The sequence below is a fragment of the Pelodiscus sinensis genome, chromosome 1 (assembly GCF_049634645.1).
Source record: "Pelodiscus sinensis isolate JC-2024 chromosome 1, ASM4963464v1, whole genome shotgun sequence".
Taxonomy (NCBI): domain Eukaryota; kingdom Metazoa; phylum Chordata; order Testudines; family Trionychidae; genus Pelodiscus; species Pelodiscus sinensis.
The window spans coordinates 223,365,351-223,391,778 of NC_134711.1; the positions used below are offsets into that span (position 1 = coordinate 223,365,351).

At 41.3% G+C, this 26,428-nt stretch overlaps 1 protein-coding gene across 2 annotated transcripts in view; it reads left to right on the forward strand.

Annotated features, from left to right (window-relative positions):
• The window catches only part of LOC102456588 (P2Y receptor family member 8), a 51,752-nt gene extending 27,908 nt beyond the window's left edge, over window positions 1-23,844 (forward strand). For both annotated transcript variants that reach the window (XM_014579900.3, XM_006135850.4), the window contains one exon: window positions 19,271-23,844. In XM_014579900.3, the coding sequence (XP_014435386.1) occupies window positions 19,334-20,395 (1,062 nt within the window). In that variant the 5' untranslated portion in view covers window positions 19,271-19,333 and the 3' untranslated portion in view covers window positions 20,396-23,844. The remainder of the gene's footprint in view (window positions 1-19,270) is intronic.
• Window positions 23,845-26,428: the final 2,584 nt, after the last annotated feature.

Consider the following 26,428-nt stretch of genomic DNA (forward strand, 5'->3'; position numbering starts at 1 on the left):
CTAAATCCTATTTTATTTCAGGATGCATATTAGTAGTTAAATCCTATTTTATTTCAGGTATTATATAATTTCTAGCACCAGACAGCCTGATCAACCCATATCTTCATTATTTCAGCAGGCCCAAATAATGACTCTAGGATAGCTATGAAAATATCCAAATATTGCTTAATTCCGTCTTCCCCATTAGCAAAATCCACCTATGGGTGATCTCTCATATTTATTTGTATGTGGTTACCTCCTCTTTTGGTATCCCTAAAAGCTATTCCCCTTTTCAGTAGACTGCCACCAAAGAAGTGTTCTGCCAGTTATTTTCCTCACAGGATAATAAATCTCAGTCCTTTTTACCAGTGTTCCCTCTAATTTTATATGTCCATGTGCAGAAGGAATTGTGTTGTGTGCACCAATATGGAGATGTCCAATATATTACCTCCATATTGGTGCACATAACAAAATTCATTCTGCACATGGACGGTCTGTGGTGGCATGGGGCCAAGGGGTTTGAAGTGTGGGAATGGGCTCAAGGATGGGGGGAATAAGGGCTCTGGCGGGGGTGGGATGCAGGATGTGGGGTGTGACTGGAGATGAGAGGTTTGGAGTGTGGGAAGGGGCTCAGAACTGAGGCAGAGGATTGAGGTGCAGGGTGAAGGCTGTGATAGGGGGTGCAGGATCTGGGGCAAGGCTGGAGATGAGGGGTTTGGGTACAAGTTCCCCTGGGAGAGTGCTTCTCCAGTCCTCTCTCACTGTAGCAGCTCTGAGCCAGGTGAGAGGTACCACCCTCCCACCCATGGCAGCTCCAGTGAGGCTGGGTTGGGCTGGAAGAGGGCACGTCTCACCTAGCTATGTCAGGTCCATGATGTGGAGAGAACTTTGAGAAAGTTCTCCTTTCCTCCAGCCACAGCAGCTCCTTGCTGGGGCCAGAGGAGTGAGCTTCTCTTTGGCCCCAGCAAGGAGCCGCCATGGCTAAGGGAGAGGCACAGTCCTCTCCCCAGCAGGGAGTTGCCATAGTTGGGGGGAGAGGTGCCTCTCCTCTGGCCATAGCATCTACATGTACACCAGCACTGAGCTCCTGCATGGGACTTATTAGGCACAGCTGTGCAGCCATGCAGCTATACAGACTAGAGAGAACCTAACTTCTTACTCCCTTCAGTGCAACATTCCTTTTGGTTGTCCCATTAAATAGCAACAGTCTCCCATGATTCACTCACATACACATTTTAGATAGCACATAAAATATATCAGTGGTCCCCAACCTTTTGTGGCTGCTGAGCACCCAGGGGCGGGGCTGCTCACATGCCGGGCGTCCGGGGGTGGGGCCGCTCATGCGCCCCATTTCCGGGGGTGGGGCTATGCATGCGCCGCATGCCCAGGGGCAGGGGCCGCCCACACGCCCTGTGCTCGGGGCCAGCACTGCACATGTGCCGCACGCCAGGAGGTAGGGGCCGCCCACATGCCCTGGGTTGGCACCGGGCATTTGCTGCACACCCAGGGCAGGGGCCGCCCACGCGCCCTGAGCCCAGGACCGGCACCGCGCATGTGCCGCGCACCTGGGGCAGGGGCCTCCCATGCGCCACATGCCCAGGGCCTGCACCACACATGTGCCACGCGCTGGGAGTGGAGCCAGCCCAGAAGTTTCGGCGGGTGCACATAAATGCCCCAGCAGGTGGCATGGCACCTGCAGGCACCACATTGGGGACCACTGAACTATATGCTTCATTCTAGTAGAGAGTTATTTTACTAAAAAAAAGGAGTATCAAGAGTTTAAAATAAAAAAAATTGTTTTCAGATTCACTTCCTAATGCTGTTCCTATCAAAATTCCCCTTGGCTGCTAATGAAGTAAGACTGGGGCCTAAAAAAGAAATGAGCATTAAACAATAGGAAAGAAAAAAAAAAAAAAAAGAAAGAAAATGGGGACCCCCCTGGTTGGACAAGGGCTACTCGACTTTGGAAGCCCCGGGGGCCACAATGATACTCACAGCATATGCCAGGGCCACAACTTAAGTGTGATTGCATATACATGCAAATATATATGCAAATAGCTTCTCTCACACTCACAAGCATGAATACAAAGATTAAGGCAAGACTACACATCATTCAGGCCCCATTTAAGTCAGTTCTGTTGATATTAATAAAATACAATATTTACCCAATTTCTACCCATCAGACAGTACTTTTAATGAGCAATGAGGGTGTATCTAGAGTGCATGGCTCCGTCGACGGAACCATGTAAAGTAGTTTACTCAATATAGTCAATGAAACGGGGATTTAAATAATCCCCGCTTCATTAAAATAAAAATGGCCACTCCGTCGACAGAGCCATTTACTCTAGACACACCCTGACAGTCCAGGAATTTAACTACTAATATGCATATTAACAGAAGACCATTCTATTGACTCGCTGTTGTGGAGTGTGTTCTCAGTGGAGGCCATCTTCAAAGTATCCCACCCGTGGGTCACCTGTTGAGCCCCACTTCAATCCAAATCGCACCGTGGGCCACAAACAAATGGGCCATGTATTGAGTAGCCCTGCACTAGACAGTGGTGATTTTTCTGAATACATTCGCAGCAGCTGGACACAAAAGGAGGATTTTCAGAAATGGTCGGCACTGGCCTAGCAGTGCTTCCCCTGAAGACTAGAACACATTCTGGCATTTGGAGGATAGGTAGATGGATGCATCAGATTTCTGGTAATCATTATCTTTGAAACAGGACCCTCCCTGACAATGAAGATGTTTTCACTGCAAAGTTCCATCTATGATCCAGTGACTATGTGGGATGGGTGGGGCGAGGCAAGAACCCAACCATTTATGTAGTGAAATAGCTAGAATTTAACTTTTTTATATTATCAGAGGTTTTCAGTGTATCATTTTATATTGACTTCCACTTAATTGGCACAAGGTTCAAGGCAACAGTAAATCATCCTATTAGAGTATTACCTAAAAGCTCCCTTTAACTAGGGTGCAACAATCACTGGAACTCCTCGTTGGAGGGCAGGGGAGTGAATAGTCTAACAAAGAAAACAATTTCTCCAAATCATATTGGAACCTGCATTGTCGTCATAATGACCTTCATGACCCTAATGCCCTGCCTCAATGTAAGACACAGCCAACACACTTTCCACCTGCAGAAGATATTCTGGGGGTTCTGTGGTCTCAGAATGACACTCTGTCATTGGAAAACTGAACACCTCTTTATAGACTCATGCTCTGTTTCTTGAAGGTACATGCCACTTTGAAATAAAAATAGTTGACCAGTACACATCAGAGTTCAGCCTGAGAAAGGAGGGTGTGGACCACAGATTGTATCTGTGAGAAACTGGAAATGCTGCAGCAAGCTAAAAATTCGGTTTTGCTTTTTGTAACCTGAATGAGGCATGAGAACTCTTTTGTTTGCTTCACTGTTAGCTCCAAAATACAAAGGTCAGAAAACATGAACTACCTACTCTTTTTTAAATAAGCAGATAAATGTATCATTTTTCAAGTTCTGAAACCTAACATTTGGAACCTCTCTTTAGCTTTCCCAGGATTGCCAACAAGCAAATAAAAAAAAAGGAAAGGAAAGATAGAAGCATTAGTAATCATTTAGATGTGCAATGCTTGTTTTTACACATAGTGACCCACAAAACTCCCGCTCACCTGCTGCTTAATGTTGTTGGCACCTAAACTCACTTTGCTCCTGAGCTTATGATGTAAAAGTTTCCTCAGAACCTACTTCTGCCTATGAGAATGCAAAGTGCTGTCAAATCCTAGGCATATGGATGCCTACTGACTGGTCTACAGTCTTTCGGGGACCCTGAGCAAGGTGAGGGGGGATTGGCTCTGTGCTCTCAGAAGGGGTGAGGCTTCAGCCTCCAAGCAGTCCATGTTCCAGAGGAAAGATTGGTGCTTTGCCTGATCTGGTAGGTATAGTTAGATGCCACCTAACTCCACACAAAATAGGGATGTGGATGTGGACGTGCTGCGTTATAGATTTTAGGCCAGTACCTAACACACTCACTCAGGATGTGGGAGACCTCAGCTCAAGTCTCTCCTCTGCTAGATGAGAAGAAAGGATTTGAACTGTGATCTGCCACCCTAATTGCCGGGACATGAAATAGCCTGATGTGGGAATGGAGGTTTCCCTCAATTACTCCTAGTCAAGTTGTCCCACTTTAATTAAATAATTAACTGTTAATTGGGACAGATAAAAGTTAGAATGACTCTATTGCCTACTGAAAATTAGGAGATTTCTGTTCATGTCCCTTCTATTCATTCGCCAGAGAGAGAAGTTCAATCTTCTCCCATATCTTGGGGAACATGGTGAGCACTGGGTTGAAGGTTATGCTCCTTTGCCCCTCCCCAGAGCTGTCCTGTGTGAAATCTGGCAGACACTAAGCACACCTATTGGAATGGGCCCAAAACGTGACTTAGGTAGTCAAACCCCATCCTTCCTCAGTTTGTGAATCATAAGCATAGATAGGTGCCTCCTTGTAGATTGTACTTACCTCTAAGAGGGAAAAGGACTTTGCACACATCCCTCTGTCTATGTCTCCCATTGACTAGCTTAAATGACTTTCTGCCTAGTATGCAGCTTTTGTGGCTCCCATTCTAAGGTTCTAGTGTCTCCACACTCATTGTTTAGTGAGCCAAGGTATCTAACAGTCGTGGGTTGCAGTGTGTTCCTGTGATTTTCCAAATGCTTAAAAGTAAGATACTGTTGCAACTCATGTAGCTTCTGGGTGTGGTATACTGTCCGACCTAGTGACGCTGAGACCACTTAAGGTACGTCTACACAGCAGTGCCGTTTTAGAATAACTGGCATTATTCAGAAATAACGTAGTCTGTGTCTATACTATGAGCGGTTATTTCAATATAATTTCAAAATAAAGTCAAGATGGAGGACTTCTTACTTCAACTCCTGTAACTCTTATTGTACGAGGAGTATGGGAAGTCGGAGGAAGAATGCTCTTTCTTGGACTTCCTGCTGTGTAGACAGCGCCAAAAAGCCAAAATAATCTATTTTCTTAAGTTATGCTGAAGTTGTGTAGCTTATTTCAGCTTTAGCCCTACTGTGTAGATGTGCCCTTAGAGAGAGAAAGAATGAGTTTGCTATAGAGCCTAAGATAACAGGCAGCCTAAGCTAATAGGCAGGTGGCTTTTAGCTCATGTGGTAGAGGCTCATGCACTAAGCTGTGTAGGTGCTTCAATTCTGCCTCTTGGTGTTACACTATGGCACACACTCATCACAATGCCTATGTCATGTTTGTGGATTCAGGCTTCAGATGGAACCTATCATCCCTGAATTTCAGGGCACATTATTGACATCAGTATTAACTCCACTAAAATTAACGAGGCAACATTGGGGTAATAGTGAAATCGAGATACAATCAGCCCCATTAATTCAATTACCATACAACGCTACTTTGCTCTGCAGGTGAATACTGCATGGATAATATATAAAATAAGTATGCAATGTTTTACTATGAGAAGAAATGGGAAACATTCAATATTACTTGTTGGATTGGTAGGGGGATTTATAAGTACAGTTTATCTGAGCATGAAGGGGAATACCGAGGAACTCTTTGCACTTTAAAATAAGGAAACTTTATGTCCTTTAGTCAGCTATCAACAGAAGGGGACTTTGGTCTGTGTACCTCTGCAAACTGTCTAAAACACATTTGCAATGGAATGGAACAATTATTACTGAGTGGGTTGTTGTGCTTTCAGCACGGTGGCACTGCTATTTTTATGACTCCTTGCGGTCTATTTATAGGTGGGCTAGCAACAGCAGGGACAAAAAGTCAAAAAGAAAAGAGCTTTGGTTAAAACCCCTTTTCTCTCCTCCCTTTCCACATTCTCTGCGATTCCCATTCCCATGTGCTATTGCTTACACCTTTAAAGGTAAGAGAGTGCACCAAAGTGAGCCTCCCAGCTTGGGGCTGACAGAAGTCACACTCTAAAAAATAACTGTGTAGAAAGCACTTTGAAGTTGTGACCTGAACTGGAGTTTGGGCTCGGAAGCTTTAGGAGGGGAGGGCGCATACCCAGAGCCTTCAGCTGTTCGTGTGGATATATTCTAGAAGGTAATGCATTAAGAAACTTGTGGAAATTCAGAAAAGAGCAATACAAACAGTGAAGGGGCTGGAAGAACTCACTCGGGGGACTAGCTATTGCAATATGTTTCTAAGGTGCCTATTGCCTTTGGACGTTATGTAGGAGTAGTTGTGCATACAAAAATGCCTTTGACTTCAGTGGGAGTTACATAAATGGAAGAGCTGCAGAGACTATACTGAGCCTTGGCCACCCCCTTGGCTACTTTAGGGTGTTTGTTGGTGGTGCACGTGCCCTAAATTGCTCAAATGTCAAAAGATGAAAGCAGCACATGACTATACCAACCACCACTGGGGCATGGCCAGAGGGCAGTGAGCCATTGGGTCCCATGACCACAGCCTGTATCCTGTTGGCTGCCCTACTAAAAAACTGCAACATTAATGGCACAACATAGCAACTTCTCCTAGTAACAGGATTTTTATAAGCCACAGGACCCATTTTCAGAGTAAATACTGTGCCAGTAACATGACCCTAACGTAGCCATCACATGATATGGGGTGACAAACAAAAGGAGAAACTATGGCATAACGAGGGCTACAACAGGGAAAGATCCCTTGAGGGAAATAACAATTACAAAGCCTCAGAGGATCACATACGGTGAGCAGAGTAAGAATACATCCCTAGCCTATTGGAACAAGCTGAGGAGCATTGTCCAAATGATAGCAAGGAACATTAGCATCACAGAGCATGAACTTTTCCAATTGCCTGCAGTGGTCACAGCAACGTTCACCAATATATAAGTTTCCGTGTTCCCAAGAGGGCAATTGCAGTGCAGTTGTTCATGTTCACTGAGAGGTTAACACATTCCATGGCACTAACAAATGGGCATCAGAGTTAGGGTGATCACTGTGTAGTCTGCTTTGCCTGTGCTGTCCTCATTTCTCCCTCACCTATCCCTCTTGCTTAGGTGTCATCTCCTTCCTTGTCCATACATTTATCTTTCTTACTTTTAGATATCAGCTAATTTTCTTCTATCCTCTTAATACTGCCATTTTTTCTTTTTTAAAAAAATCTGCTCTCTTCTTTGTTTTCTTCTGCTGATGCATTTCTTATCACTTTCTCCTCCATTTTTGTTTTCCCTGCTTGCTATGGGATTGGTCAGAACATTCCTTCAGAAGTGCTCCCTCTGCATGAGGCTACGTCTACACTGCAGGCTTTCTTCAGAAGAAGATTTTCCAGAAGAGATCTTCTGAAAAAACTTCTTTCGAAAGACAGTGTCCACACTGCCAAAGTGCATTGAAAAAGCCATCTGCTTTTTCGAAAGATCGTGTCCACATTGATTGGATGCTATCTTGCATGTAAGCTGTGATTGCTATGGACGGAGTGGCCACCAGGGCACCTGTGCTTTTTCTTCTTTCCTTTTCTTTCGAAATAACTCCCTTTTCCCCTTCCACACACGCCTTTTTCCAAAAGAGCTCTTTTGGGAAAAGGCTTTTTCCTCATAAAACGAGGTTTACCAATGTCGGAAAAACCCCTCTGTTCTTTCAATTTTCTTTTGGAAGAACGTGATTGCAGTGTGGACGTAAGTGACTTTTTTCAGAAAAATGGCTGTTTTTCTGAAAAAACTCCGTAATGTAGACATAGCCAGAGAAGGCAGAAGATGAACGTTCTATTAAATTTCCCTTAGAAGTTCTTTTTGCCTCATCTATAGGGCGTCTGACTAGGAATAGACAGATTCCTTTCTCATGCGGCACAGCTCTTGTGGAAGGAACCTGATCATTTTTCCTTTCCAGCATCTAAGAGTTAGAAACAGAGGAAAATTAACTAGTACAAGTCACTTTATATCTCACCAAGCTCACAGAAACCTGCACAGGGGCTGTAGCAATTGTATTTTGTAGCCTAATCAGGGGCACTGTTGGCTTATCCTGGTGATTTGTGGAACTTACGAATAATTTTTTATTCATGTATGAGCCAGATGCATACATTGATTGTACACATTTTGCCCATCCACCCAGAATAAAAGAAAGAGGAAACATTCAGTTTCACAAGTAAACTGTGAGTGAAAGATAATAAATATATGCTGGACAATTACTAACAGCTAGACAAAAAGCATATCTTTTACTTACATTGTTACATTTTCTTTTGAGTTTTATACACAGCACTTTTTTTTTTTTACAGAACCAAGTGATGCATCTTTACACAAATGAATAAAACTGGTTAAAAATATGGAGAGACAGAGTAAAAGGGATCAACATTAGATAGACAATGCCCTTTGGGGGGCTCCAATTTTGTGTTGATGTGTTTTCACACATAACTATTCAAGTGTGTCTTGGATCTGCAAGCAACAAAGCATATTTTATATGATTTATATTCAAATAGGGGTTCAATGCTTCCCCCTTTGCAAGCAGTGGCAAAACAATTTTGGGCTTCAAGCAAAGCTGGACCAGGCTTATACTCAAAATTCAGATAGATGTTGCTCTTTGATTTTATACAGAGATTGTGGTAAACAACTGAAAGCTCTTTCTCCATGATGTTTAATAGTTTCTTGTTTTGATGTTAGAATAAATTCTAGGATAAAGGCAACTGTTCTGTTCTCATGACCCATATATGATTCTTGCACTGTCTGAAGCAACCTGTGAAACAGTCCAGATTACACAAAGAAGGGAAATGAAGGACCCAATCCTGACAAAAGTTATGTGTGTATTTATCTTTTGCACATGAGTAATCCAGAGAGGTAGATCCTCAGAGGGTGTAAACTGTCATAGATATCTAGCTTTGATGATGTTATGACTGTTTACACCAGTTGAGGATCTGCCCCATTAAAGTCACTGGGATTATTTACATGATGAAAGTTTAGCATGTGATCAGCGTTAGAGGATCAGAGCCTAATTGCTATAGTGCCATATAAAACCTTAAGGAGACAAGCTGGGTGAGGTATATCTTTTACTAGAGCAAATTATTTTGGCAAGAGGGACAAGGTTTCAAGCTTATGAAGAGTTCTTCAAGTGTGGGAAACTAATGCAGAGTGTCCCCTATGTAACCTCAAAAGTTTGTCTCTCACCCATCTTGTCTCTCTAATATCCTGACACCAAAACAGCTCCAACAACACTGATTACAGAAAACCCTGCTTCTCAGTCAGATTACAACAGATAAAAACAAGGAGCAAAACCATGTGACTGTGGTACAGAAAAGTGTCACACACAAAACAAAACATGGGCGTTGTTTTTTTTGGCATATGACAACCTTTAAGAAGGATGTATCCGTAGTAATAAATCAAGTACAGTTCTACACAGTGACTTCAGTCCTACAATTATAGCAAGTCTATCACTGAATATGTAAATATAAACCTTCACTGGGATCCAGGGTTAAATACAGGTGGTCAGCATGAAACATGGGTCTGCCCATGATCATTTTAGTTGGAAACAAAGCTTTAAAGCTTTTATCTTTATTAATGAACTGAAACCTGTCTTAAAATCTCCTCAGGGAAATGAAAACTATTGGCTAGTTGCCTGAAAGAACCCTTTATTAACTATAGAATAGAATTGGTACTCGGGCAGCGGGATACATTGGAGAGAACTCTTAAGATCATCAATTCCCTAATAAAGGTAGTCTCTTTGTTATTGTTAACCTTGTTCCACATAAAGGCCCTAACCCCATAGCCCCACAGTTGGGTTCTGTATGAACACACGATGAAAAGATTGTCCTGGCCCTGAAGAGTCTAAGGTATAGATTTCACTGTAATAAAAATAATAGTAAAACAACGTGCGTCCACTGAAAGGTCTCATACACAGGACCTTCCACTCCCAGGTCTCTTATCACCAGAGCTAAGAAAGATCTCTTTGATAGGTGAGATAGTAGGAAGTTGTTTAGTAACTGGGACCAGCATCTGGGGTGGGAATCTAATTATGCACTATGCCACTCTGTATAAACATTCTGCCAAACATTTGAGGCTCACAGGAGTTTGAGTGCTACCCATGGTGGCATTTCATAATGAATTATCATGATACCTAGCCACAAAAAATATCAGTGGTGCCTTCAGTGCTAAATAAGCTGACAGACTCCACCATGTCTTAAATGGAACAGCAAGAGCAACATACCACCATATCCTTAATACACAGGAAAGAGGCAGCAAAAGTCTTTGATATGTGAATTTTCTACTTGTGAAGATAAACTTTTAAAATGTGTATACAGGTCTGGCCTCATCCTTCAATTGGCTGGATAGGTGAGTAAGTGCTTGGCCAGAGTTTCAGAGAACAGTGAGAGAAAAAAAATAATGTATACATGTAAACTGGGAAAAGTACCTAGTAGAATACTAATTATAATCCCAAGTATAGGATTGTGAAGAGGATTTTTTCTGAATTTTGAGGTATTCATGAAAGTATCTCTTTCTGGGTACATCTAGACTACATGCTTCTTTCAAAACAAGCTTTTTCAAAAGAATCTTTCAAAAAAACTTCTTTTGAAAGAGATCATCTAGATGGCCACAACTGTTTTTGAAAAAGCGATCCGCTTTTTTGAAAGAGAGCACCCAAGTGACGTGGACACTCTCTTTCGAAAAAGCCCTGTTTGCGGTCAAGAACGCCTTTTTTCAAAAGAACTCTTTCAAAAAAAGACTTTCTTCCTCATAAAATGAGGTTTACCGCTGTCGAAAAAACTGCCGCATTCTTTCGATTTAATTTCGAAATAAAGCAGCGGCAGTCTAGATGCAGGTGAAGTTTTTTTTTTTAAAAAGGCCACTTTTTTCAAAAAAACCCTATAGTCTAGATAGAGCCTATACTATAGGCAGCCCCAAGGAACAAACTGTCACTTATTTTCTGCCCAACGTAGGTCAGGTTATAAGGGAAATGAGCAACTGTACATCTTCCTCTTCGTTTCACCACAATCATATGATGCAATAACTAGTGCTAGGAAGCGATCAGAGACCGGAAGACATAGTCTGTTGATCTTGTTATAAACACTTCTCAAAAGATTTAATACGAACGGAAACCAGTTATTAAACTTAGCACTGATACAGCAGTGCATTGTCAAACTACTGTATAGTCATTGACTGATTAGTTCGTATGACATCTATTTGGGGTAGTTAATTCAGTATCATTCTAAATCTCCCTCTGGAGCAGCATAGTTCTACATTTCCCTTACTCCCTGTACAGGGCACATATAACCCCTGGAGTCTGGTTCTTCACTGCCATACACTCTGTGTAATCATTTGGGGGTACTAAGCAGGGATTTCCGAGATGCTTGCCTGTGGGCTGACTTTGGGCAAGCTACTTTCACTCTAGTTGCTTCATTTCCACGTCTGTAACAGGGATAATGATAACCGTTTGGAAAGCAGTTGGAGATCTAAAGATGAAAAATACAATATAAAAGTTAGATTTTAGTATTTACACCAAAATGTAAAATGTAAAGTAAATGTAAAATAGGTGTAAAATGTTAAGTAGATATAAAATGCTGCCATTTGCACCGATGTAGATGACTACACAAATTTTGATTATATTAATGCAATAATGACTATACTTGTCTGTATTTAAAGTTGCACCAATTTAATTCAGGACTTGTCCACATGAGAAAGTTGTACTTTTGCACCTAAGATGTGACCCGAAACCAGTTTGTTAAACAGGTGCAAACAACTGTGCAGATATTCTTATTTTGGCTTGGATGGCTATTTTCAGTTTAGGTTAAATTATAGCTTTCAGATAAACTGAAATAAACCAACCAGCAGTGATAGTTGAGGGTCCCTCCTTCACAGAATAATCACTAAGGCCCCAATCCACAGAGGTGCATAGGTAAATGAAAGCCTGTGTTCCCCAAAAATAACTCACATGCAAGGCCTGATCTGGTAGTTGTGTTCAGAAGCCACTTTCTGGATTGGATCCCGTGCAAAATCTGGTAGCAGCAAAAGGTGGTTCTTGGGCTGTGGGAGACTGTTCCATGATGGAAGTCAGGAAGTATGCAGGGAGGATGTGAAGGGTGCAATCAAATCCCCTATGGTCCCCCAAATCAGCGTGAGGGAGCTCCATGGCCACATTCCTAGTGATCCACGGCTCAAGCTCAGCCTTCTTCTCCCCCCTACCCCATGAGGCTGTGAGGTTGGAGTGCTAGCATTGGCTTCCCGCTGGAGTGGGGGGCGAGAGAGAGCCTCAAGCCTCGCTGTGTGATCCAGCTCGGGGAAGAAGTGCCCCCCCTTCCACTCCCCTGGCTGGGGGAACAGCAGCATGTAGGAGCACTGCCTGGAGGCTTTCCCTGCTGCTCCCATTCGCCGGAATCTGGCCAATGGGAGCAATGGAAGGCAGTGCCTGGGACAGGTGTGGGGTGTGAAGGCAAGTAAGTGCCTCCAGCCCTCATGCCCAGGCCCCCACATCTTCAGCCCCCTCACATACCACCACTCCCCTCTGCTGAGACACCACACCCCTGACCTGCCCTTCCCCCTGGGGCCAGACACCCTACCCCCACTCTGCTCCTGCACCCTCCCCCTGGCCAGACACCTTACCCTCAGCCCACTCCTGCACCCACCCTTGCTCCTGCACCCTTCTTCCTGGCCACACATTGCACTTTCCCTTGCTCTTGCCCCCTAGCCCTGGCCAGACACCATACTCCCAGAGCGCTTCTGCACCCTACCTCCGATCCAGACCTCACATACTCACACCCTCCTGTACCTCGCCTTCCCATCCCTTCCCCTCACCTGGTAGGGCTGGGGCACCAGAGGAGTGAAGTGTCTCAATTGGGGGCCACATCAGTGAAGGATGGGTTTTTTTGAGAATTTTTTGGTTTTGTTTCTCACTTGTGTGGTCCCCAACTGATTTTTCTGTGGGTCAGTGGCCCCCCAAAAAGGCTCCCCACCCCTGACATAAATAAAGAAAACATGGAAATTTTTTGAGTTGGACATAAATCAATATTTTACTTTATTTTAAATGAATTCTGATATACTAACATGAATAAGTTAAAGCATTTAATCTGTTTAATAATTTAAATTTATATTTCCTTTTTTACTGGTTAAATTAAACTCTTCTCCCTAGCTGCAGCACTAGCAAAATGATTCAAGTGTAATTGTGTATTTAATGGCAAGTTTCCATTAGCAACTGATGGTCCACGGAAAGGTTTTCTTTGAGCCAGGTGGACCATGGGCCAAAAAGTTTGAGCACCACTGTGTTAGGCAGATGGGTGAGCACTGTGTTGCAGGGGGATGGGCGGGTGGGGCTGGTGGCAGCACGGCAGGGCTGGGGGAATGCCACCCCTCCTACACGGAGAACCCTGGGCCCAGCCCCGTTGGCGGGAAGCCCTGCCCGCACTCACTTGGCACTGGCCTCACCAAACAGATAGAGCGGCAGCAGGAAGAGGCAGCCGAGGGAACAGGGAGCCATGAGAGCTGTGCTTCCTGCCATGATCCCAGAAAGCAATTTCTATAAAACCTTTATTACTGTATACATTTGTATTATATTCTAACAAAACATTTCACTAGTCGCAGTTTCCACTCACATTTTTCACTAGCCTCTATTATCCACACTCATTTCTTGACTGTTTTGAACACCTTTATATTTTAAAAAATTACGGTCCACATTTACAAAAAAGAGCCCCCTTTCTTCCCCCCCTCAGAAGTTCCTGCATACGGGCCTGGAAGTGGATAAATATTTAAAGAGTGATTGGGCCAGAAAGAGAGAATGATGTCATAGCCTTGTTCAGATTTCCATGCGTGAGACCCAAGATCCCATGCCACTCCTCCAGTGGCCCTCCTTTCATTATTTATCCACATTGGAACAGCTTCAGCAAGAGGGATGCAGGGAAGCTCACATCTGAGCTCAGAGGTTAGGGCCCTCTCCTAAGACCCTATTCAACTTCTATCTACCCATGAGCCATAGGGAGAACTGAAACTGAGTGTCACATATCCCAGATGAATGCTCTGACCACTGGGCTAAAAGTTATTAGGTGGGCACTACCTTTTCCTCCTGTTGCAGGGGTTGTGTGTGGAGTGAGACACATGATGCTTTATACTGAAACCTTTACTGCCTTCTGTGTACATGCCTGTGGATTCAGATATGCACTTCTGAAAATGGAATACTAAAAACTTACATCATGTATTACCTTTAATACAATGTATTATCCCCCTGCTGAAGCTGTTCCAATGTGGATAAATAATGAAAAGGTCATTGGAGGTGTGGCATTGGATCCTGGGTCTCCCACATGGATGGCTGATACACCAGGCCACAGCACCATTCTTGCTCTCTTTTTGGCCCAATCTCTCTCTCAATATTTATCCACACTGAGATAGCAATAGTGTCAAATGCTAGTCTAACCAAAGCACGGGTCATTTTTATTTCTATATCTAGACTATATCAACCCTATGCCCCTCATTCCAGGGCATCGCTCAGTATAGTGGTGAAAATAATCAAGGTAAAAGATATATTGCCTTGTCTCCCCTAGCATTTTACATCAAGCTATCTCAATGAGAAAAACTCTTTCCCCTCCCGTGAAAAAACAATAACCAAAACCTGGGCCACTAAGTATCTCTGCCTTTAAATTTATTTGAAATGAATATCTCTGTCTGCACCCCAACATTTATATTTAGCAGAATGAGGTTATTAAACTAGGGAGCACCTGCCACTTATTAATTTAGTCCTTTTTCCCACAAGGCACATGTTTAATTTTAAGCATATGTTTAAGTTGTCCTTATTCAACAAAGTATATAAGCATATGCTTTAGTTCAATGGGACTTAAGTATGTCTGTAAGGCTACGTCTACACTGCAGTTATTTCAGAATAAGCTATTCTGCAATAGTTATTCCAAAATAGTTTATTTCGAAATAGCACGTCTACACTGCAGAGAAGCCTCAAAATTAGTCCGAGGCAGGTTTCCCTAATGTAGACATGCTATCTTGATTGAAAGCCCCAGGAGGAATAACTTAGAATGGCCCTGGTGAGGGGCTATTTTGAAAAAGCAGAAGTGGAGTGTCTACACATGCCTTATTTTGAAATAGCTATTTCAGAATAGGCATTATTCTCCATAGAATGAGGCTTACAGAAGTCAGAATAAGCTGTCTGTTATTTCAAAATTATTTCAAAATAATGGAATTGCTGTGTAGACACTTGCATTGTTATTTCAGAATATGGCTGTTATTTCGAAATAGCTTTGCTGTGTAGACACACCCTAAGTGATTTTCTGAAGCAGGATCTAAAAGCAGGCGCTAATATATTTTAGGAACAGAAACCAAGATATGATAAGGAGGTTCTTTTCTTTTTCTCCTTTGGAAAACCCTTGCTCTACCTAACTATTTGTTGAGTTTTTCTAACTCTCCTTACAACACGGTACTTCTCCTTGCAATTTCTCAATCCTCCTCCATGCAATCAGAAAAGGAAATTCATTCAATTGTAATACATTGGTGCCTCAATGTTCACCAAATTCCCTGACACAAATCTAATGATCCAGAGCGTCCATGTAGAATTAAATCATCAGCTGAATATTTACCATCTGCGTGGTTTTCATTATGTTTTGTCCTTGTTTGCTTGTTTAACCAACTACCCTGCCTTCTAGAGATGGAACAATGTCCTCAGTACATAAGCAACTAATAACAAGTCTTCTGTGCTTCTTAAATGTTAAGCCTTTTCTATTTAGTTTAATGTATTTATTTTATCAGGCTGTCATAAATGTCTTTTAGAATAAGAGTAAATTCAAAGCATTCTACTATCTGATCTTAAGCTTTCACTTTCCTTTGATGATCAGTCAGAAGTATTACAGGAAAAGTAAAGAATATCTTGTGCTATCTTGTTACAAGAAAAACAGGGTTTCTCTAATACTCCAGTGCTCTGATATGATCTCCACCTGAGAGACATATGAAGTGAGATAGACCTGAAAGGTTACCTAGCAATAAGTTGCTAGGTCTCACTACAGAGGAATTGTGGATTCCTTGGGAGTGAAGTAGAGATGGTGCCAGAACTTGTCAGTGTGAATCCATACCTGATCTCAATAACTGTGTAGATTAATCCAATACCATAATTTTCACACATGCACTTTGTGATTGTATTAATAGGAAAAGAATAAATGCGAGAATAAATCCATCTATTTTATTTATCATTTTGATATGAGTAAAGTAGACCTATTTCTTTTGGTCTTAGCCTTCTCTCCCACCTTCTTCTTTTAACAGCTGTTTGGGCTGCATTTATTGGCTGATTTACATTTGGCTGCTAATTGGAGGGGGAAAGTTCCAGCTCCTGTCACCAAAGCTAACTTGCAGGTGGTTGTTTTTACTTGACATCGCAAGTCAGAAAAAAAATCTGATTTTACTTAAGCTACAAGGAGATATGGTATTGCGATGTGGCTGGCCAGAGACAATATGGTCAGAAAGAAATCCCTTCTCTGCTACAACTTCAGGGTGCTGATGAGGATTCATCCCTTCTTACCATATAACCCTCTGGAAGAGTCTATATTAAGACAAGAAGAAGCTTAGCAGTTAAAACATTTGTCTTTTGATATGTGAGACAACCCAGAAATTGAGATGAGTGGCAATGGCACTTCTGATCCCGTTTCTCTTGCACATCTGAAAACCCCTTTGTCAGTTGATCTGTCTAATTAGTGATCCTTTTAATGCACCTGTCACCAAGGTACAAGTACAACAATGACATTTTAACATGAATATCTATGTGTAAAATTCAAAAATTCAAATAGTCCCGGGATACATTCTTCCCATTCTACCCTGACCATTCCACTAATTTCAATTGTGCTGCAAGAATATAACTGAAGGAAAAGCCTTGAGTAGAAAGCAAAATGTGTAATGAATAAACCCAAATTTACTCAGTCTTAATATGGTTTTAAATACAAAACTTGCTACAATTACTTTTCAACTTCTTTTACTGAATTTTCAAGTTAAACGGCAGAAAAGACAGTGGTTGGTCGGAAGTCCTGAAAATTGTACAGAAAAGCATGAAAATATAGACAGTAAACACACAAAAACAGATGCAATATGGGGACAACTAAAAGAGATCAACCCACTTTAGGTAACTGACTTTAAATTATCTCTGTATGAAGAGCAATCAAAGAGGTAGGGCAGTTTGCCAGTAAGGGTAATGGCCACAGATTCAATTTCTCTGCTTTATTAGATATTTCTGCTGTGATCTTGGGCAAGTCATTTAGCTTCTCTGTGCCTCAATTCCATTTTGGAAAGGTGGGATATGAATGTTGCATATGTTATGCAGAGATCAGAGAAGAAGGCCATAATGTAACCTTCCAACTTTAAAGTCTATAAGAAAGCTGATCAAACTTCTGCACATTTTTTTCTGATTTCAGTCATTTTTGTTACCTATTCTTCCAGCACTTACTTATGTCTTGCATCACTATGCCCCTAACCCAGGAAGAAACAAGCACAATGCCATTAACTTACTCTCACATGCTTTAAGTTACACATCCGTATAACGATTTCCTGGATCAGAGCCTACAATACATGTTTTTCTGTAAAGCCCTAGCCAGAGTGAGTGCAGAGAGAGGCTTTTGCACATGGTTCACTTCTTCTACATCTTTTAGCCAGGAAGTGATCTGGCAAATCCTTCTTTAAAACAAAGGGCCCATTTTACACTTAATATAATGCTCCTGACACAAACGGTAATACAGCTGTGACGAATTTGCTCCCATGTGCAACTGTGATCATGGAGGCAGTTTATTTTGTGGCACATGTTAATTTGTTTTCATGTGACTTGAACAGTGGAACTCCTGTCCGTGTTCTTGTAGATACTGTCTCTTAACTTCATATGCCATTTTCGGTGTCTCAAATTGCCTACCTTCATGCTAAACCACTGTAGCTAGAAACCTCTGAAGGACAAATCGTATCTGTCTGTATCCATTTTTAGTACATTTGAATTATTGTATGCTAAAAGTATTTCTAGGCTGCTAATTTTTTTACCTCTGTGTAATTTAAGGCTATACAGGGCTCGTACTCTCAGGGTATGTCTACACTATAGAGTTTTGTCAGAAAAACTGCGGTTTTCCGAACAAAACCTGAGTTACGTCCACACTGCAATCGTGTTCTTCTAAAAGTAAAATGAAAGAACAGAGGGATTTTTCCAACATTCCTTCTATGAGGAAGAAGCCTTTTTCCAAAAGAGCTCATTTGGAAAAAGGTTTGTGTGGACAGGGAAAAGGGAGTTCCTTCTAAAGAAGAAAGAGGAAAAAGCACAGGTGCCCTGGCGGCCTCTCCATCCATAGTAATCACAGCTTAAATGTGAGATAGCATCCACAGTGAATGGATGCTGTCTTTCAAAAAGGTAAATCGCTTTTTCGATGCACTTTTGTGTGTGGACATTCACTTTTGGAAGAAGATTTTTTGGAAGATCTCTTCTGAAAAAAGGGTCTTCTGAAAGAAGCCTGCAGTCTAGACATAGCCTCTGTTCCCTCCTTCCTGTCATGGTAGCCTCTGATAACTCCTTGTCTAACTTTACCTGGTAAAGTCTCCAAGGCAATAGTCATATATTTCCATCTGTTTTGGCAAACCTAGCAAATTTTTGGGCACTATGAGAAATCACTTATCATCGATAAAACATTCATCAACAGTTGTCACCAGTAGGATGTAGTAAGTCCTACTGGACTCGTTGCAGTTCCCACTCTCAATCCCCTCCACTGCCAGCTGCATTTCCCTGGGCCTCATTCTGGGCCCCTCAATGTAGGCCCTCTTCCATTGTTATTTGCAGTGTTTATGTATCTGTATCAGTCCCAGAATATTAGCGAGACAAGATGGGTGAGGTGACATCTTTTATTGAACTAACATCTGATAGTGGGAGAGAGAAGCTTTCAAGCTACATGAAGTTCTTCAGGTCTGGGAAAGGTGCTCAGCGTATCCTCCAGATCTGAAGAAGAGCTCTGTGTAACTCAAAATTTTGTGTCTCTCACCAACAGAAGTTGGTCCAATAAAATATATCACCTTGCTCATCTTGTTTCATCAAAGAGCTAACTTCTGATCAGTTATGTCCCTTTCTCTTCTTCAGCTGCAATGCAGTTATATTTTTGACCCCATACAGTTGCTGGACAAATATGGGAAAATAAAGTGGGAATGGTAAAAGGCAAATCTAGCCCCACTAAAGTTCATGGCACTTTTGACTCCACACTTGATGTGTTTTAGGAGATGATTTTGATGCTATGGAATAGTTCAATACAAAACTAAATTGAAATGTGAACATAAATAATGCCATGTTTATGTTTAACTAACTGGAAAATGTATTCTTAACTATTGCTTTAACATATCTCTCTCTCCTCTATATTTGCCCTTTAGATGTTAACTGAACTCTCATGATACGATCCAGCAGGCCTTTAAGAATCAACTTCTATTTCCATAATGGTAACAAATACAACCCAACTGGACAATGATACACTGGACATGCTTCAGAACAAAGTTATTCAAAGCACCCTCCCAGCTGTGTACTTCTCGGTGGCCATCATCAGCATCCCTGGGCATATATTCTCACTTTGCGTGTTCTTCCGGCACATCAAACCCAAGACACCTTCAGTCATCTTCATGATTAACCTTAGCATCACAGACCTTACCCTGGCATTCTGTTTACCTTTCCAGATTAGCTATCACTGGAAAAACAACAACTGGATCTTTGGTAAGAGCATTTGCAGCTTAGTCACAGTGATGTTCTACACAAACATGTATACTTCCATACTCACCATGACCTGCATCAGCATCGAGAGGTACTTGGGAGTGGTGTATCCCATGAAATTAGTCCAGTGGAGAAGAAAGAGATATGCTCTAGCTGCCTGCTTGGGGATGTGGGCCTTTTTGCTATTAGCTCTGTACCCACTGGCAAGCTCAGATCTGACCTATGAAGTAAAAGCATTAGGGATCATAACTTGTTTTGACGTGCTGAAATGGGATATGTTGCCCAATATTGCAGCATGGGCAATTTTTCTTCTCACGCTGTTTGTTCTTCTCTTCCTGATCCCATTCATAGTGACAGTAGTCTGCTACATAGCCACTATTCGGAAGCTCATTCAGACCTCTAGCAAACAAGGGAGTAGGCAGAAGACTAGATCTATTTACTTGGCTGCAGTTGTCCTCTTGGTATTCGTCACTTGCTTCGCCCCTAATAACTTCATTCTATTTGTGCACATGATCAGCCGTCTCTTTTTCGAAAAGAGCTTCTACCCTGCTTACAAGCTCACCCTGGGCCTCAGTTGCCTGAACAACTGCCTAGATCCATTTGTTTACTATTTCGTATCCAAAGAATTTTATCAGGCAATAAGATGTAAAGCACCGTACAATGACAGTTTGGAGACCAGAAGGGAAAGTTTATTCTCTGGCAGGACAATGTCAGTCAGGTCTATGTCAAGTGGGCCTATGGAAGGGTTAGATGGAGTTAAGGATTGTTTGCAAAGACAAGAAAGTGTTTTTTAACTACAGTTATAAAAGCAGTAGTAAGGCAGTAGTAAGCTATCAAGTGGAACAAAAAGCCCCCTCATTTTTTAGTAAACAATGTTCTGGGAAACATCAATGCCTGTAGCATCAAAAGTCCAACCACACTGAACAGAAAGTGTCTCACGCATGTCTAAAAATCAATAACCACTTTCTGGGAAGGACTAGAGAAGGAATATGGTGAACCAACATTATCAAAGGAGGAACGTCACCCTATGTGAATCCAGTGATCCAAGATCAAGTTGGAAAAGATGCAGAAAGAATTGCTTCTACTAAACACTTCCAAATGTGACTGAAAAGCAAGGACAAACCAAAAGTACTGCAGATTTTGAGATCTCAGTGCTTAGACAAATACTTATGAGTCTTGTTATACTAAAGGGAAATCCTGTAAAAGTAGTTTGGGGGGCTTTGTAAATAATGTTAATTTAGGTATGAATTTCTTGTTGTGTTGCTGCAGCACAAAAATGAACAATGTCTTGGTATTTTATCATTAATGCTTATGTGTAGCCTCTGTGAACTAATCACAACAGTTATGTATCACTTGCTTGATTTATACGTGTGCTAACCTAACCACATAAACCTTCAAAGAGGTTAGCTTGGTTAATAGCTATTTATTTCAATTTCGTCTATCAAAATATCTCCTAAAATGAAGTAAAAAAGAAAGGCCAACGTCAGTACCCTCAACCACATCAATGCCCCAGCTGCTGAGTGGTTGCATCATTGTTAAATCTAGATAATTCTAAGGGGCAATGGTGAAGTGAAGATGGCTTACATGGCAATTTTCTTACATTGACCCACTACATGAATATTGCTGAGCTCGCATCCCCTTAACTTAGTTTATTTGTTTGTTTTATAATGGGCTAAACTCTCTGCCCCGCTGCTGAATACAGTTCCCACTGCAGTCAGTGATACTATTGCTTTATGTAGTTTATGAACAGTATTTTTGCTTTTTCTCTAGGATCTAGTACACATAATGGTCTAAATTCTCCATCTAGTATGAATGGGAGTAATCCAATTGATCTCAACTGCATTACACGACTGCCTGCACTATAGACAGCGCCAAAAGCTGAGTTAAGGTACTTCAGCTGCATTACATAAACATGCTGAGGATTTGTCTCCTAAATCATGGCATTATCTCATTTGCTTTTGATATTTTACATATCTGGACTATTTGTTTTACAGAGAGAGAGGACGAAAAGCACTGGGCAGTTGACATTTAAAAACTTTCCTGGTGCTTAATGCATATATTATCAGTGCTGTGGCATGTTCTGGTCCTCAGTATCCTATCCCAACATAGTGCATAATACCAAGCATCTCCTCATAGCTCAGCAAATGAATGTTTGCTTATATATACAATAAAACAGCATCTATATTTTTCTTTTTAATCTGAAACAACTTTTTTCCCTAAATTTTATGAAATTATATGTAACTTCAACACTGGTGAAAATGAGGAGCTAATGCCACTTTTTAGAGCCAAACAAGCTTCCTTGACCGTCAGGTCAAAACAACTCAGCAATACTTCTAAAATCCTAGGGCTTGATCAAACTCCCAAGTAGCTCAGCGGGAAGTTTACTATTGATATTGATGAGCACTAGATCAGGCCTCAAGCAGTAGGCCAGTCCGGAATAGCAACTGCCAACAGTGCTCGACTATATGGTAATTCCATAACACAGACAAAAATGTTTAAAAGGTAATAGATTAGATGATTAAAATATATCTGCCTTTTTATATAAGGTATGATTCAAATTCAGTAATCTAAATGTGACTCGTTCTATACATTAGCCTCATGCACCACCTATTCTCTAAAGTTTGTGTTTTGTTGTAGTCACTGGATAACCAAAAGCTTGTTTTAGAATTTATATGGATTTTTCTTACTTATTATCCTTGCATGTCAAATGATCAGTAATATTTTTATGCAGTCCATAGAAACTCTGATTATCTTTAAAAAAATACCTTGCACATTAACTTTCTTTAAGCACATGGGTATGGCATGAAAGAAAGAAAGAAAGAAAGAAAGAAAGAAAGAAAGAAAGAAAGAAAGAAAGAAAGAAAGAAAGAAAGAAAGAAAGAAAGAAAGAAAGAAAGAAAGAAAGAAAGAAAGAAAGAAAGAAAGAAAGAAAGAAAAAGAATCTGGATATGCATTATAGTTACAGTGTCTGAGAAGACACAGAGCAGATGCCCTTTAATCTGATTTCTGATTTTTTTCTATTTGCTGGATGATATAATTGCTGTGAAGATGGTGGGCATTTTTTCCATGTGGTTAATAAAACAAATATAAAGACGCATTCTAAGAATGTTTCCTTTGTGTGTGTGTATACAATGTATGAGTTACTCTTAAGCTTGCAAAAGGACAGGGCAGCTAAGTGTGAAGTAAAAGATGCCTTAGCATCTTGGAGGCTGACTATTTTGCATTTCTGTTCAGATCCTTTTGTCTTATAAAAGCCATGACCAGCATTAGCATATACACTTTCCTCAATCAAGCTTGTAAAGGAGATTTTTAAAACACCATAAAATAAGACTTTAGCTTTGTAAAGGCCTGGGCAGTCCCTGCACTTCCTCAGGATGCATTTACAGATGTGTTCCCCCACCTTAATTGCCCCTAATTGACAACACTGCATTCACAATGCCAGACTGGTCAAGGAGCAGCCAATGCACACAAATAGCAAGTCCCGTTTTTTAATAAGGCTTCAGAATGGGGGCTATTCAAACAATTCATAAAGTCTTCCACTTAGGGTCCTGGTTCAGAGCTCTCAACTTAATCAACACCATGTGTTTGAGTCTGCTCTCCTACAGCCTGAGAGAAACCACCAACCACAAAGCTTTTACACTCTTCTCCCTTACTTGGCTTCCTCTGCCTATTTATCTAGCCCAGGCCTTGTTGGTTTCACCCCTAGGATACTACAGCTACAGGCTCCTGCCTGTTCCTTAAAGGGATAGTATTTTCCTTCACAAATTTACATTCAGATTTTCCTCAGTTGCATGGAAGCTACACTCCTGTACAGTTTTTCTTCATTTCATTGCAATTTGCAAATATATATTCTTAATATCTGTGCATTTTTGGTGTTCATTAGCAGTAATGATACATTCAACTATATGTGTTAACTTATATAGTATACATTTATCAATGCATCAAGAGGAAAATGGTTTTATAAATAACACAGTTGCCTGATCTAATCCTATTCTCTGAACCAATGTGAATCTTGTGGGTGGAACCGTTCAATCCTTCAGCCCCAGGGTCTGGATAATGACTGCTGACCAGTCAACTAGACCCTGAAACCCCAGTTATGTAGACATGTTTACCCTTCCTTTCCTGTGGAGTCCACTTAACAATGTCTACGCTGTCGTTTTTTTGTGGAAGAGAATATGCAAATCACGCTCATTTGCATATCTCCTTCCAATTCTTTTTGTGGAGACCTTTTGTTAATAAAAAGCCCCGTATAGACGGGGCCATTTGTCAGAAAAAAACCCTTTTTCCCAAGATCCCTTATTCCTCAAAAATGAGGTTTACAGGATCTTGCAAAAAAGGTTTTTTTTCTGACAAATGGCCCTGTTTGCATGGGCTTTTTATCAGCAAAACCTTTTCCGCAAAAAGAATTGGAAAAAGATATGCAAACGAGAGTGTGATTTGCATATCCTCTTCTGCAAAAAAAAGCACTGTAGCCAGGTGATTTCTAATCTCTTGCTACTCTGTTGAAGGACCATGAGGCAGGTAAAGTAAGGAATACAGGTATAACCAGGGTTCGCCAAACCACGGCGAGCCCCGCTCGCCAGCCATGCTGTCCAGCGCAGATCGTTCTGCGCATGCGCAGACCGCCCGAACCCGGCTCTTCTGGGTTACAATCTACTCGCCACGGGCAAGTAGATTGTATACTTTGTCGAGCCCTGGGCATAACACCCTAAAGTCTTTAACGTGCATTTTACTCTTAAGCACAAGTACCAGTACAGATCTAGGTAAAACAACACACAACTGAATGCCATTTCCAACCAGACTGATACCATCTCTCTGCTTGGTCCAAGATCTGCCAGTGTTCTGCCTAAGAGAGATTCCCTTTTCTCACCTGCAGCAGAGGTCAGCTCCCTATGCTTTACTTTTCAAAACAATTTCTGACATCTTTCCTCACTTCTCTTCTGATGCTGGGATTTTCCATTCTCCAGCCCCACCTCTCTGGGCTGCTGAGAATAATGTTGCTAACAGTTAATGGTTCTGCCGGTAGCTCTCAGTTGTCTCTATTGGGTAGGACTATTCAAAATAGATGGAACTGTTTCAACTTCTCAGCCATGAGCCTGGTCTACACATAAATTTTGCTAACATAGCTATCTCAGTCAGGGACGTCATCTTCACTCCACCACACACACTGACACACCTCTGACTAATATAGTTATGACTGCAAAAGCTCTATTGTAGATGCAATCATACCAGCAAAAAATCATTGCTTACTCTGTTAGGGGAACTTGTATAAAAGAACTCTTTAGCCAGTATAAGTTAAATCTCCACTTGGGAGTTTTTTGGCAAATTCTTCCAAGTGCAGACAATTCTATAATCTGTCTTCTGCCCCCAATCAAAGTTCTAATCTACAGTGACAAATACAACTAGTATTTATAAAAACAAATGGCATTCAAGACTGGATACAGACATACCCCCCAAAGTATCATGAACACCTTTTGATAAGTCATGTCAAAAGAAAGACTTAGCATTTAAGGTGCTCATACTTGCCAAAGAACTTTGTCCCATCCCTCAAAAAAAAAAAAAAGTATTAAAAAAAAGCCCTGATGACAGCCCATGTAGCAATTTTGAGACCATACATTGCTGTGCCCACGAAAGCTCATGATACCATCTACATGTTTTGTTAGTATATAAAGTGCTACCAGACCATTTGTTGTGTTTTAATTAAATATTGTCATCTTTAAAATGGTCAAGAAAGCAAAGCTTCTCCAACTCTCAAAATCTGAAAACAGATTTAATGTTGCCACCTCAGAAAGCAGAGATTTGGGTTAATACATTAAAAAGCCCAAAATGGATTGGGAAAGGGTTTGAAAGCTAACTGGACCTTGTGTGCATATACACACCAATAATCAATAGGATGTTCTCATACCATAATTCTACTACACGGAGTGACTCTGCATTTATGTCAATGTCATCAAGAGTAGAATATGATCCATACTATACACTTCCATGTATTCACAAAGTGACAAGGTGTATTTTAGACTACAGCTTCCCAAATGCTGTTAAACTCACTTAACAAGACTTTAAACTATATATCCTTTCAGTGAATATTTGATTAGAAAATATAGTTCCACTTTGTATCGTGTCTATGAACAATCCCGTATCTAATATTGCCTTACAATGTTGCCAAATTTTCTGATTTTTTTTTTTTGTGGTTTTTACTGTTTTTTTTCTTAGAGGCACAGAATTGTGCTGGAATTATGCTATTACTTGAACCTCTTCAATTTTTTTAAAGAGCTCTTCTAGTTGAAGAGAAACCCTTGAAAATGTAAAGTGTGCTGTAAAGAATGAAAAATCAGAGGCAGAGAAAAATAGCCCAACATTTACTATTTACAACAATCTCATGATTTTTGAATATTTCTGATTGGCTGCTCTTACCTGTAATGCCTGTGCATTACTACAACTGGGACTCAAAATGGGACCTTGATAGTCCACAAGCAGTTCAGATATATGAAACAAAGAAATCCTCCCTTTGGCTAATCTAGTTAAAACAGTTCCAAGTGTGTCTGGCTAGCCAATAGCATTAAGACAGGATTTTGAAATTTGGGGGAAGAAAATTACACTCTGGTTCAGAAGGAACAACTGGCACATGTCTTCAGTTGCCACATCATAGCTATAACAAGCCATTTGGGGTAAAGCAAAGGAACCACCCACCAGCATGCAAGGGGTTAACTTAGGCCTGGCTAGCCCTGCTCCATAATACCTGCAGCCAAAGTCAGGCCTAGAGGGGAGAGAAAAGGCCCAGCTTGAGGGCTGACTGGTGAAGAGGCAGGAGCTAGCTGCCTCCCTAC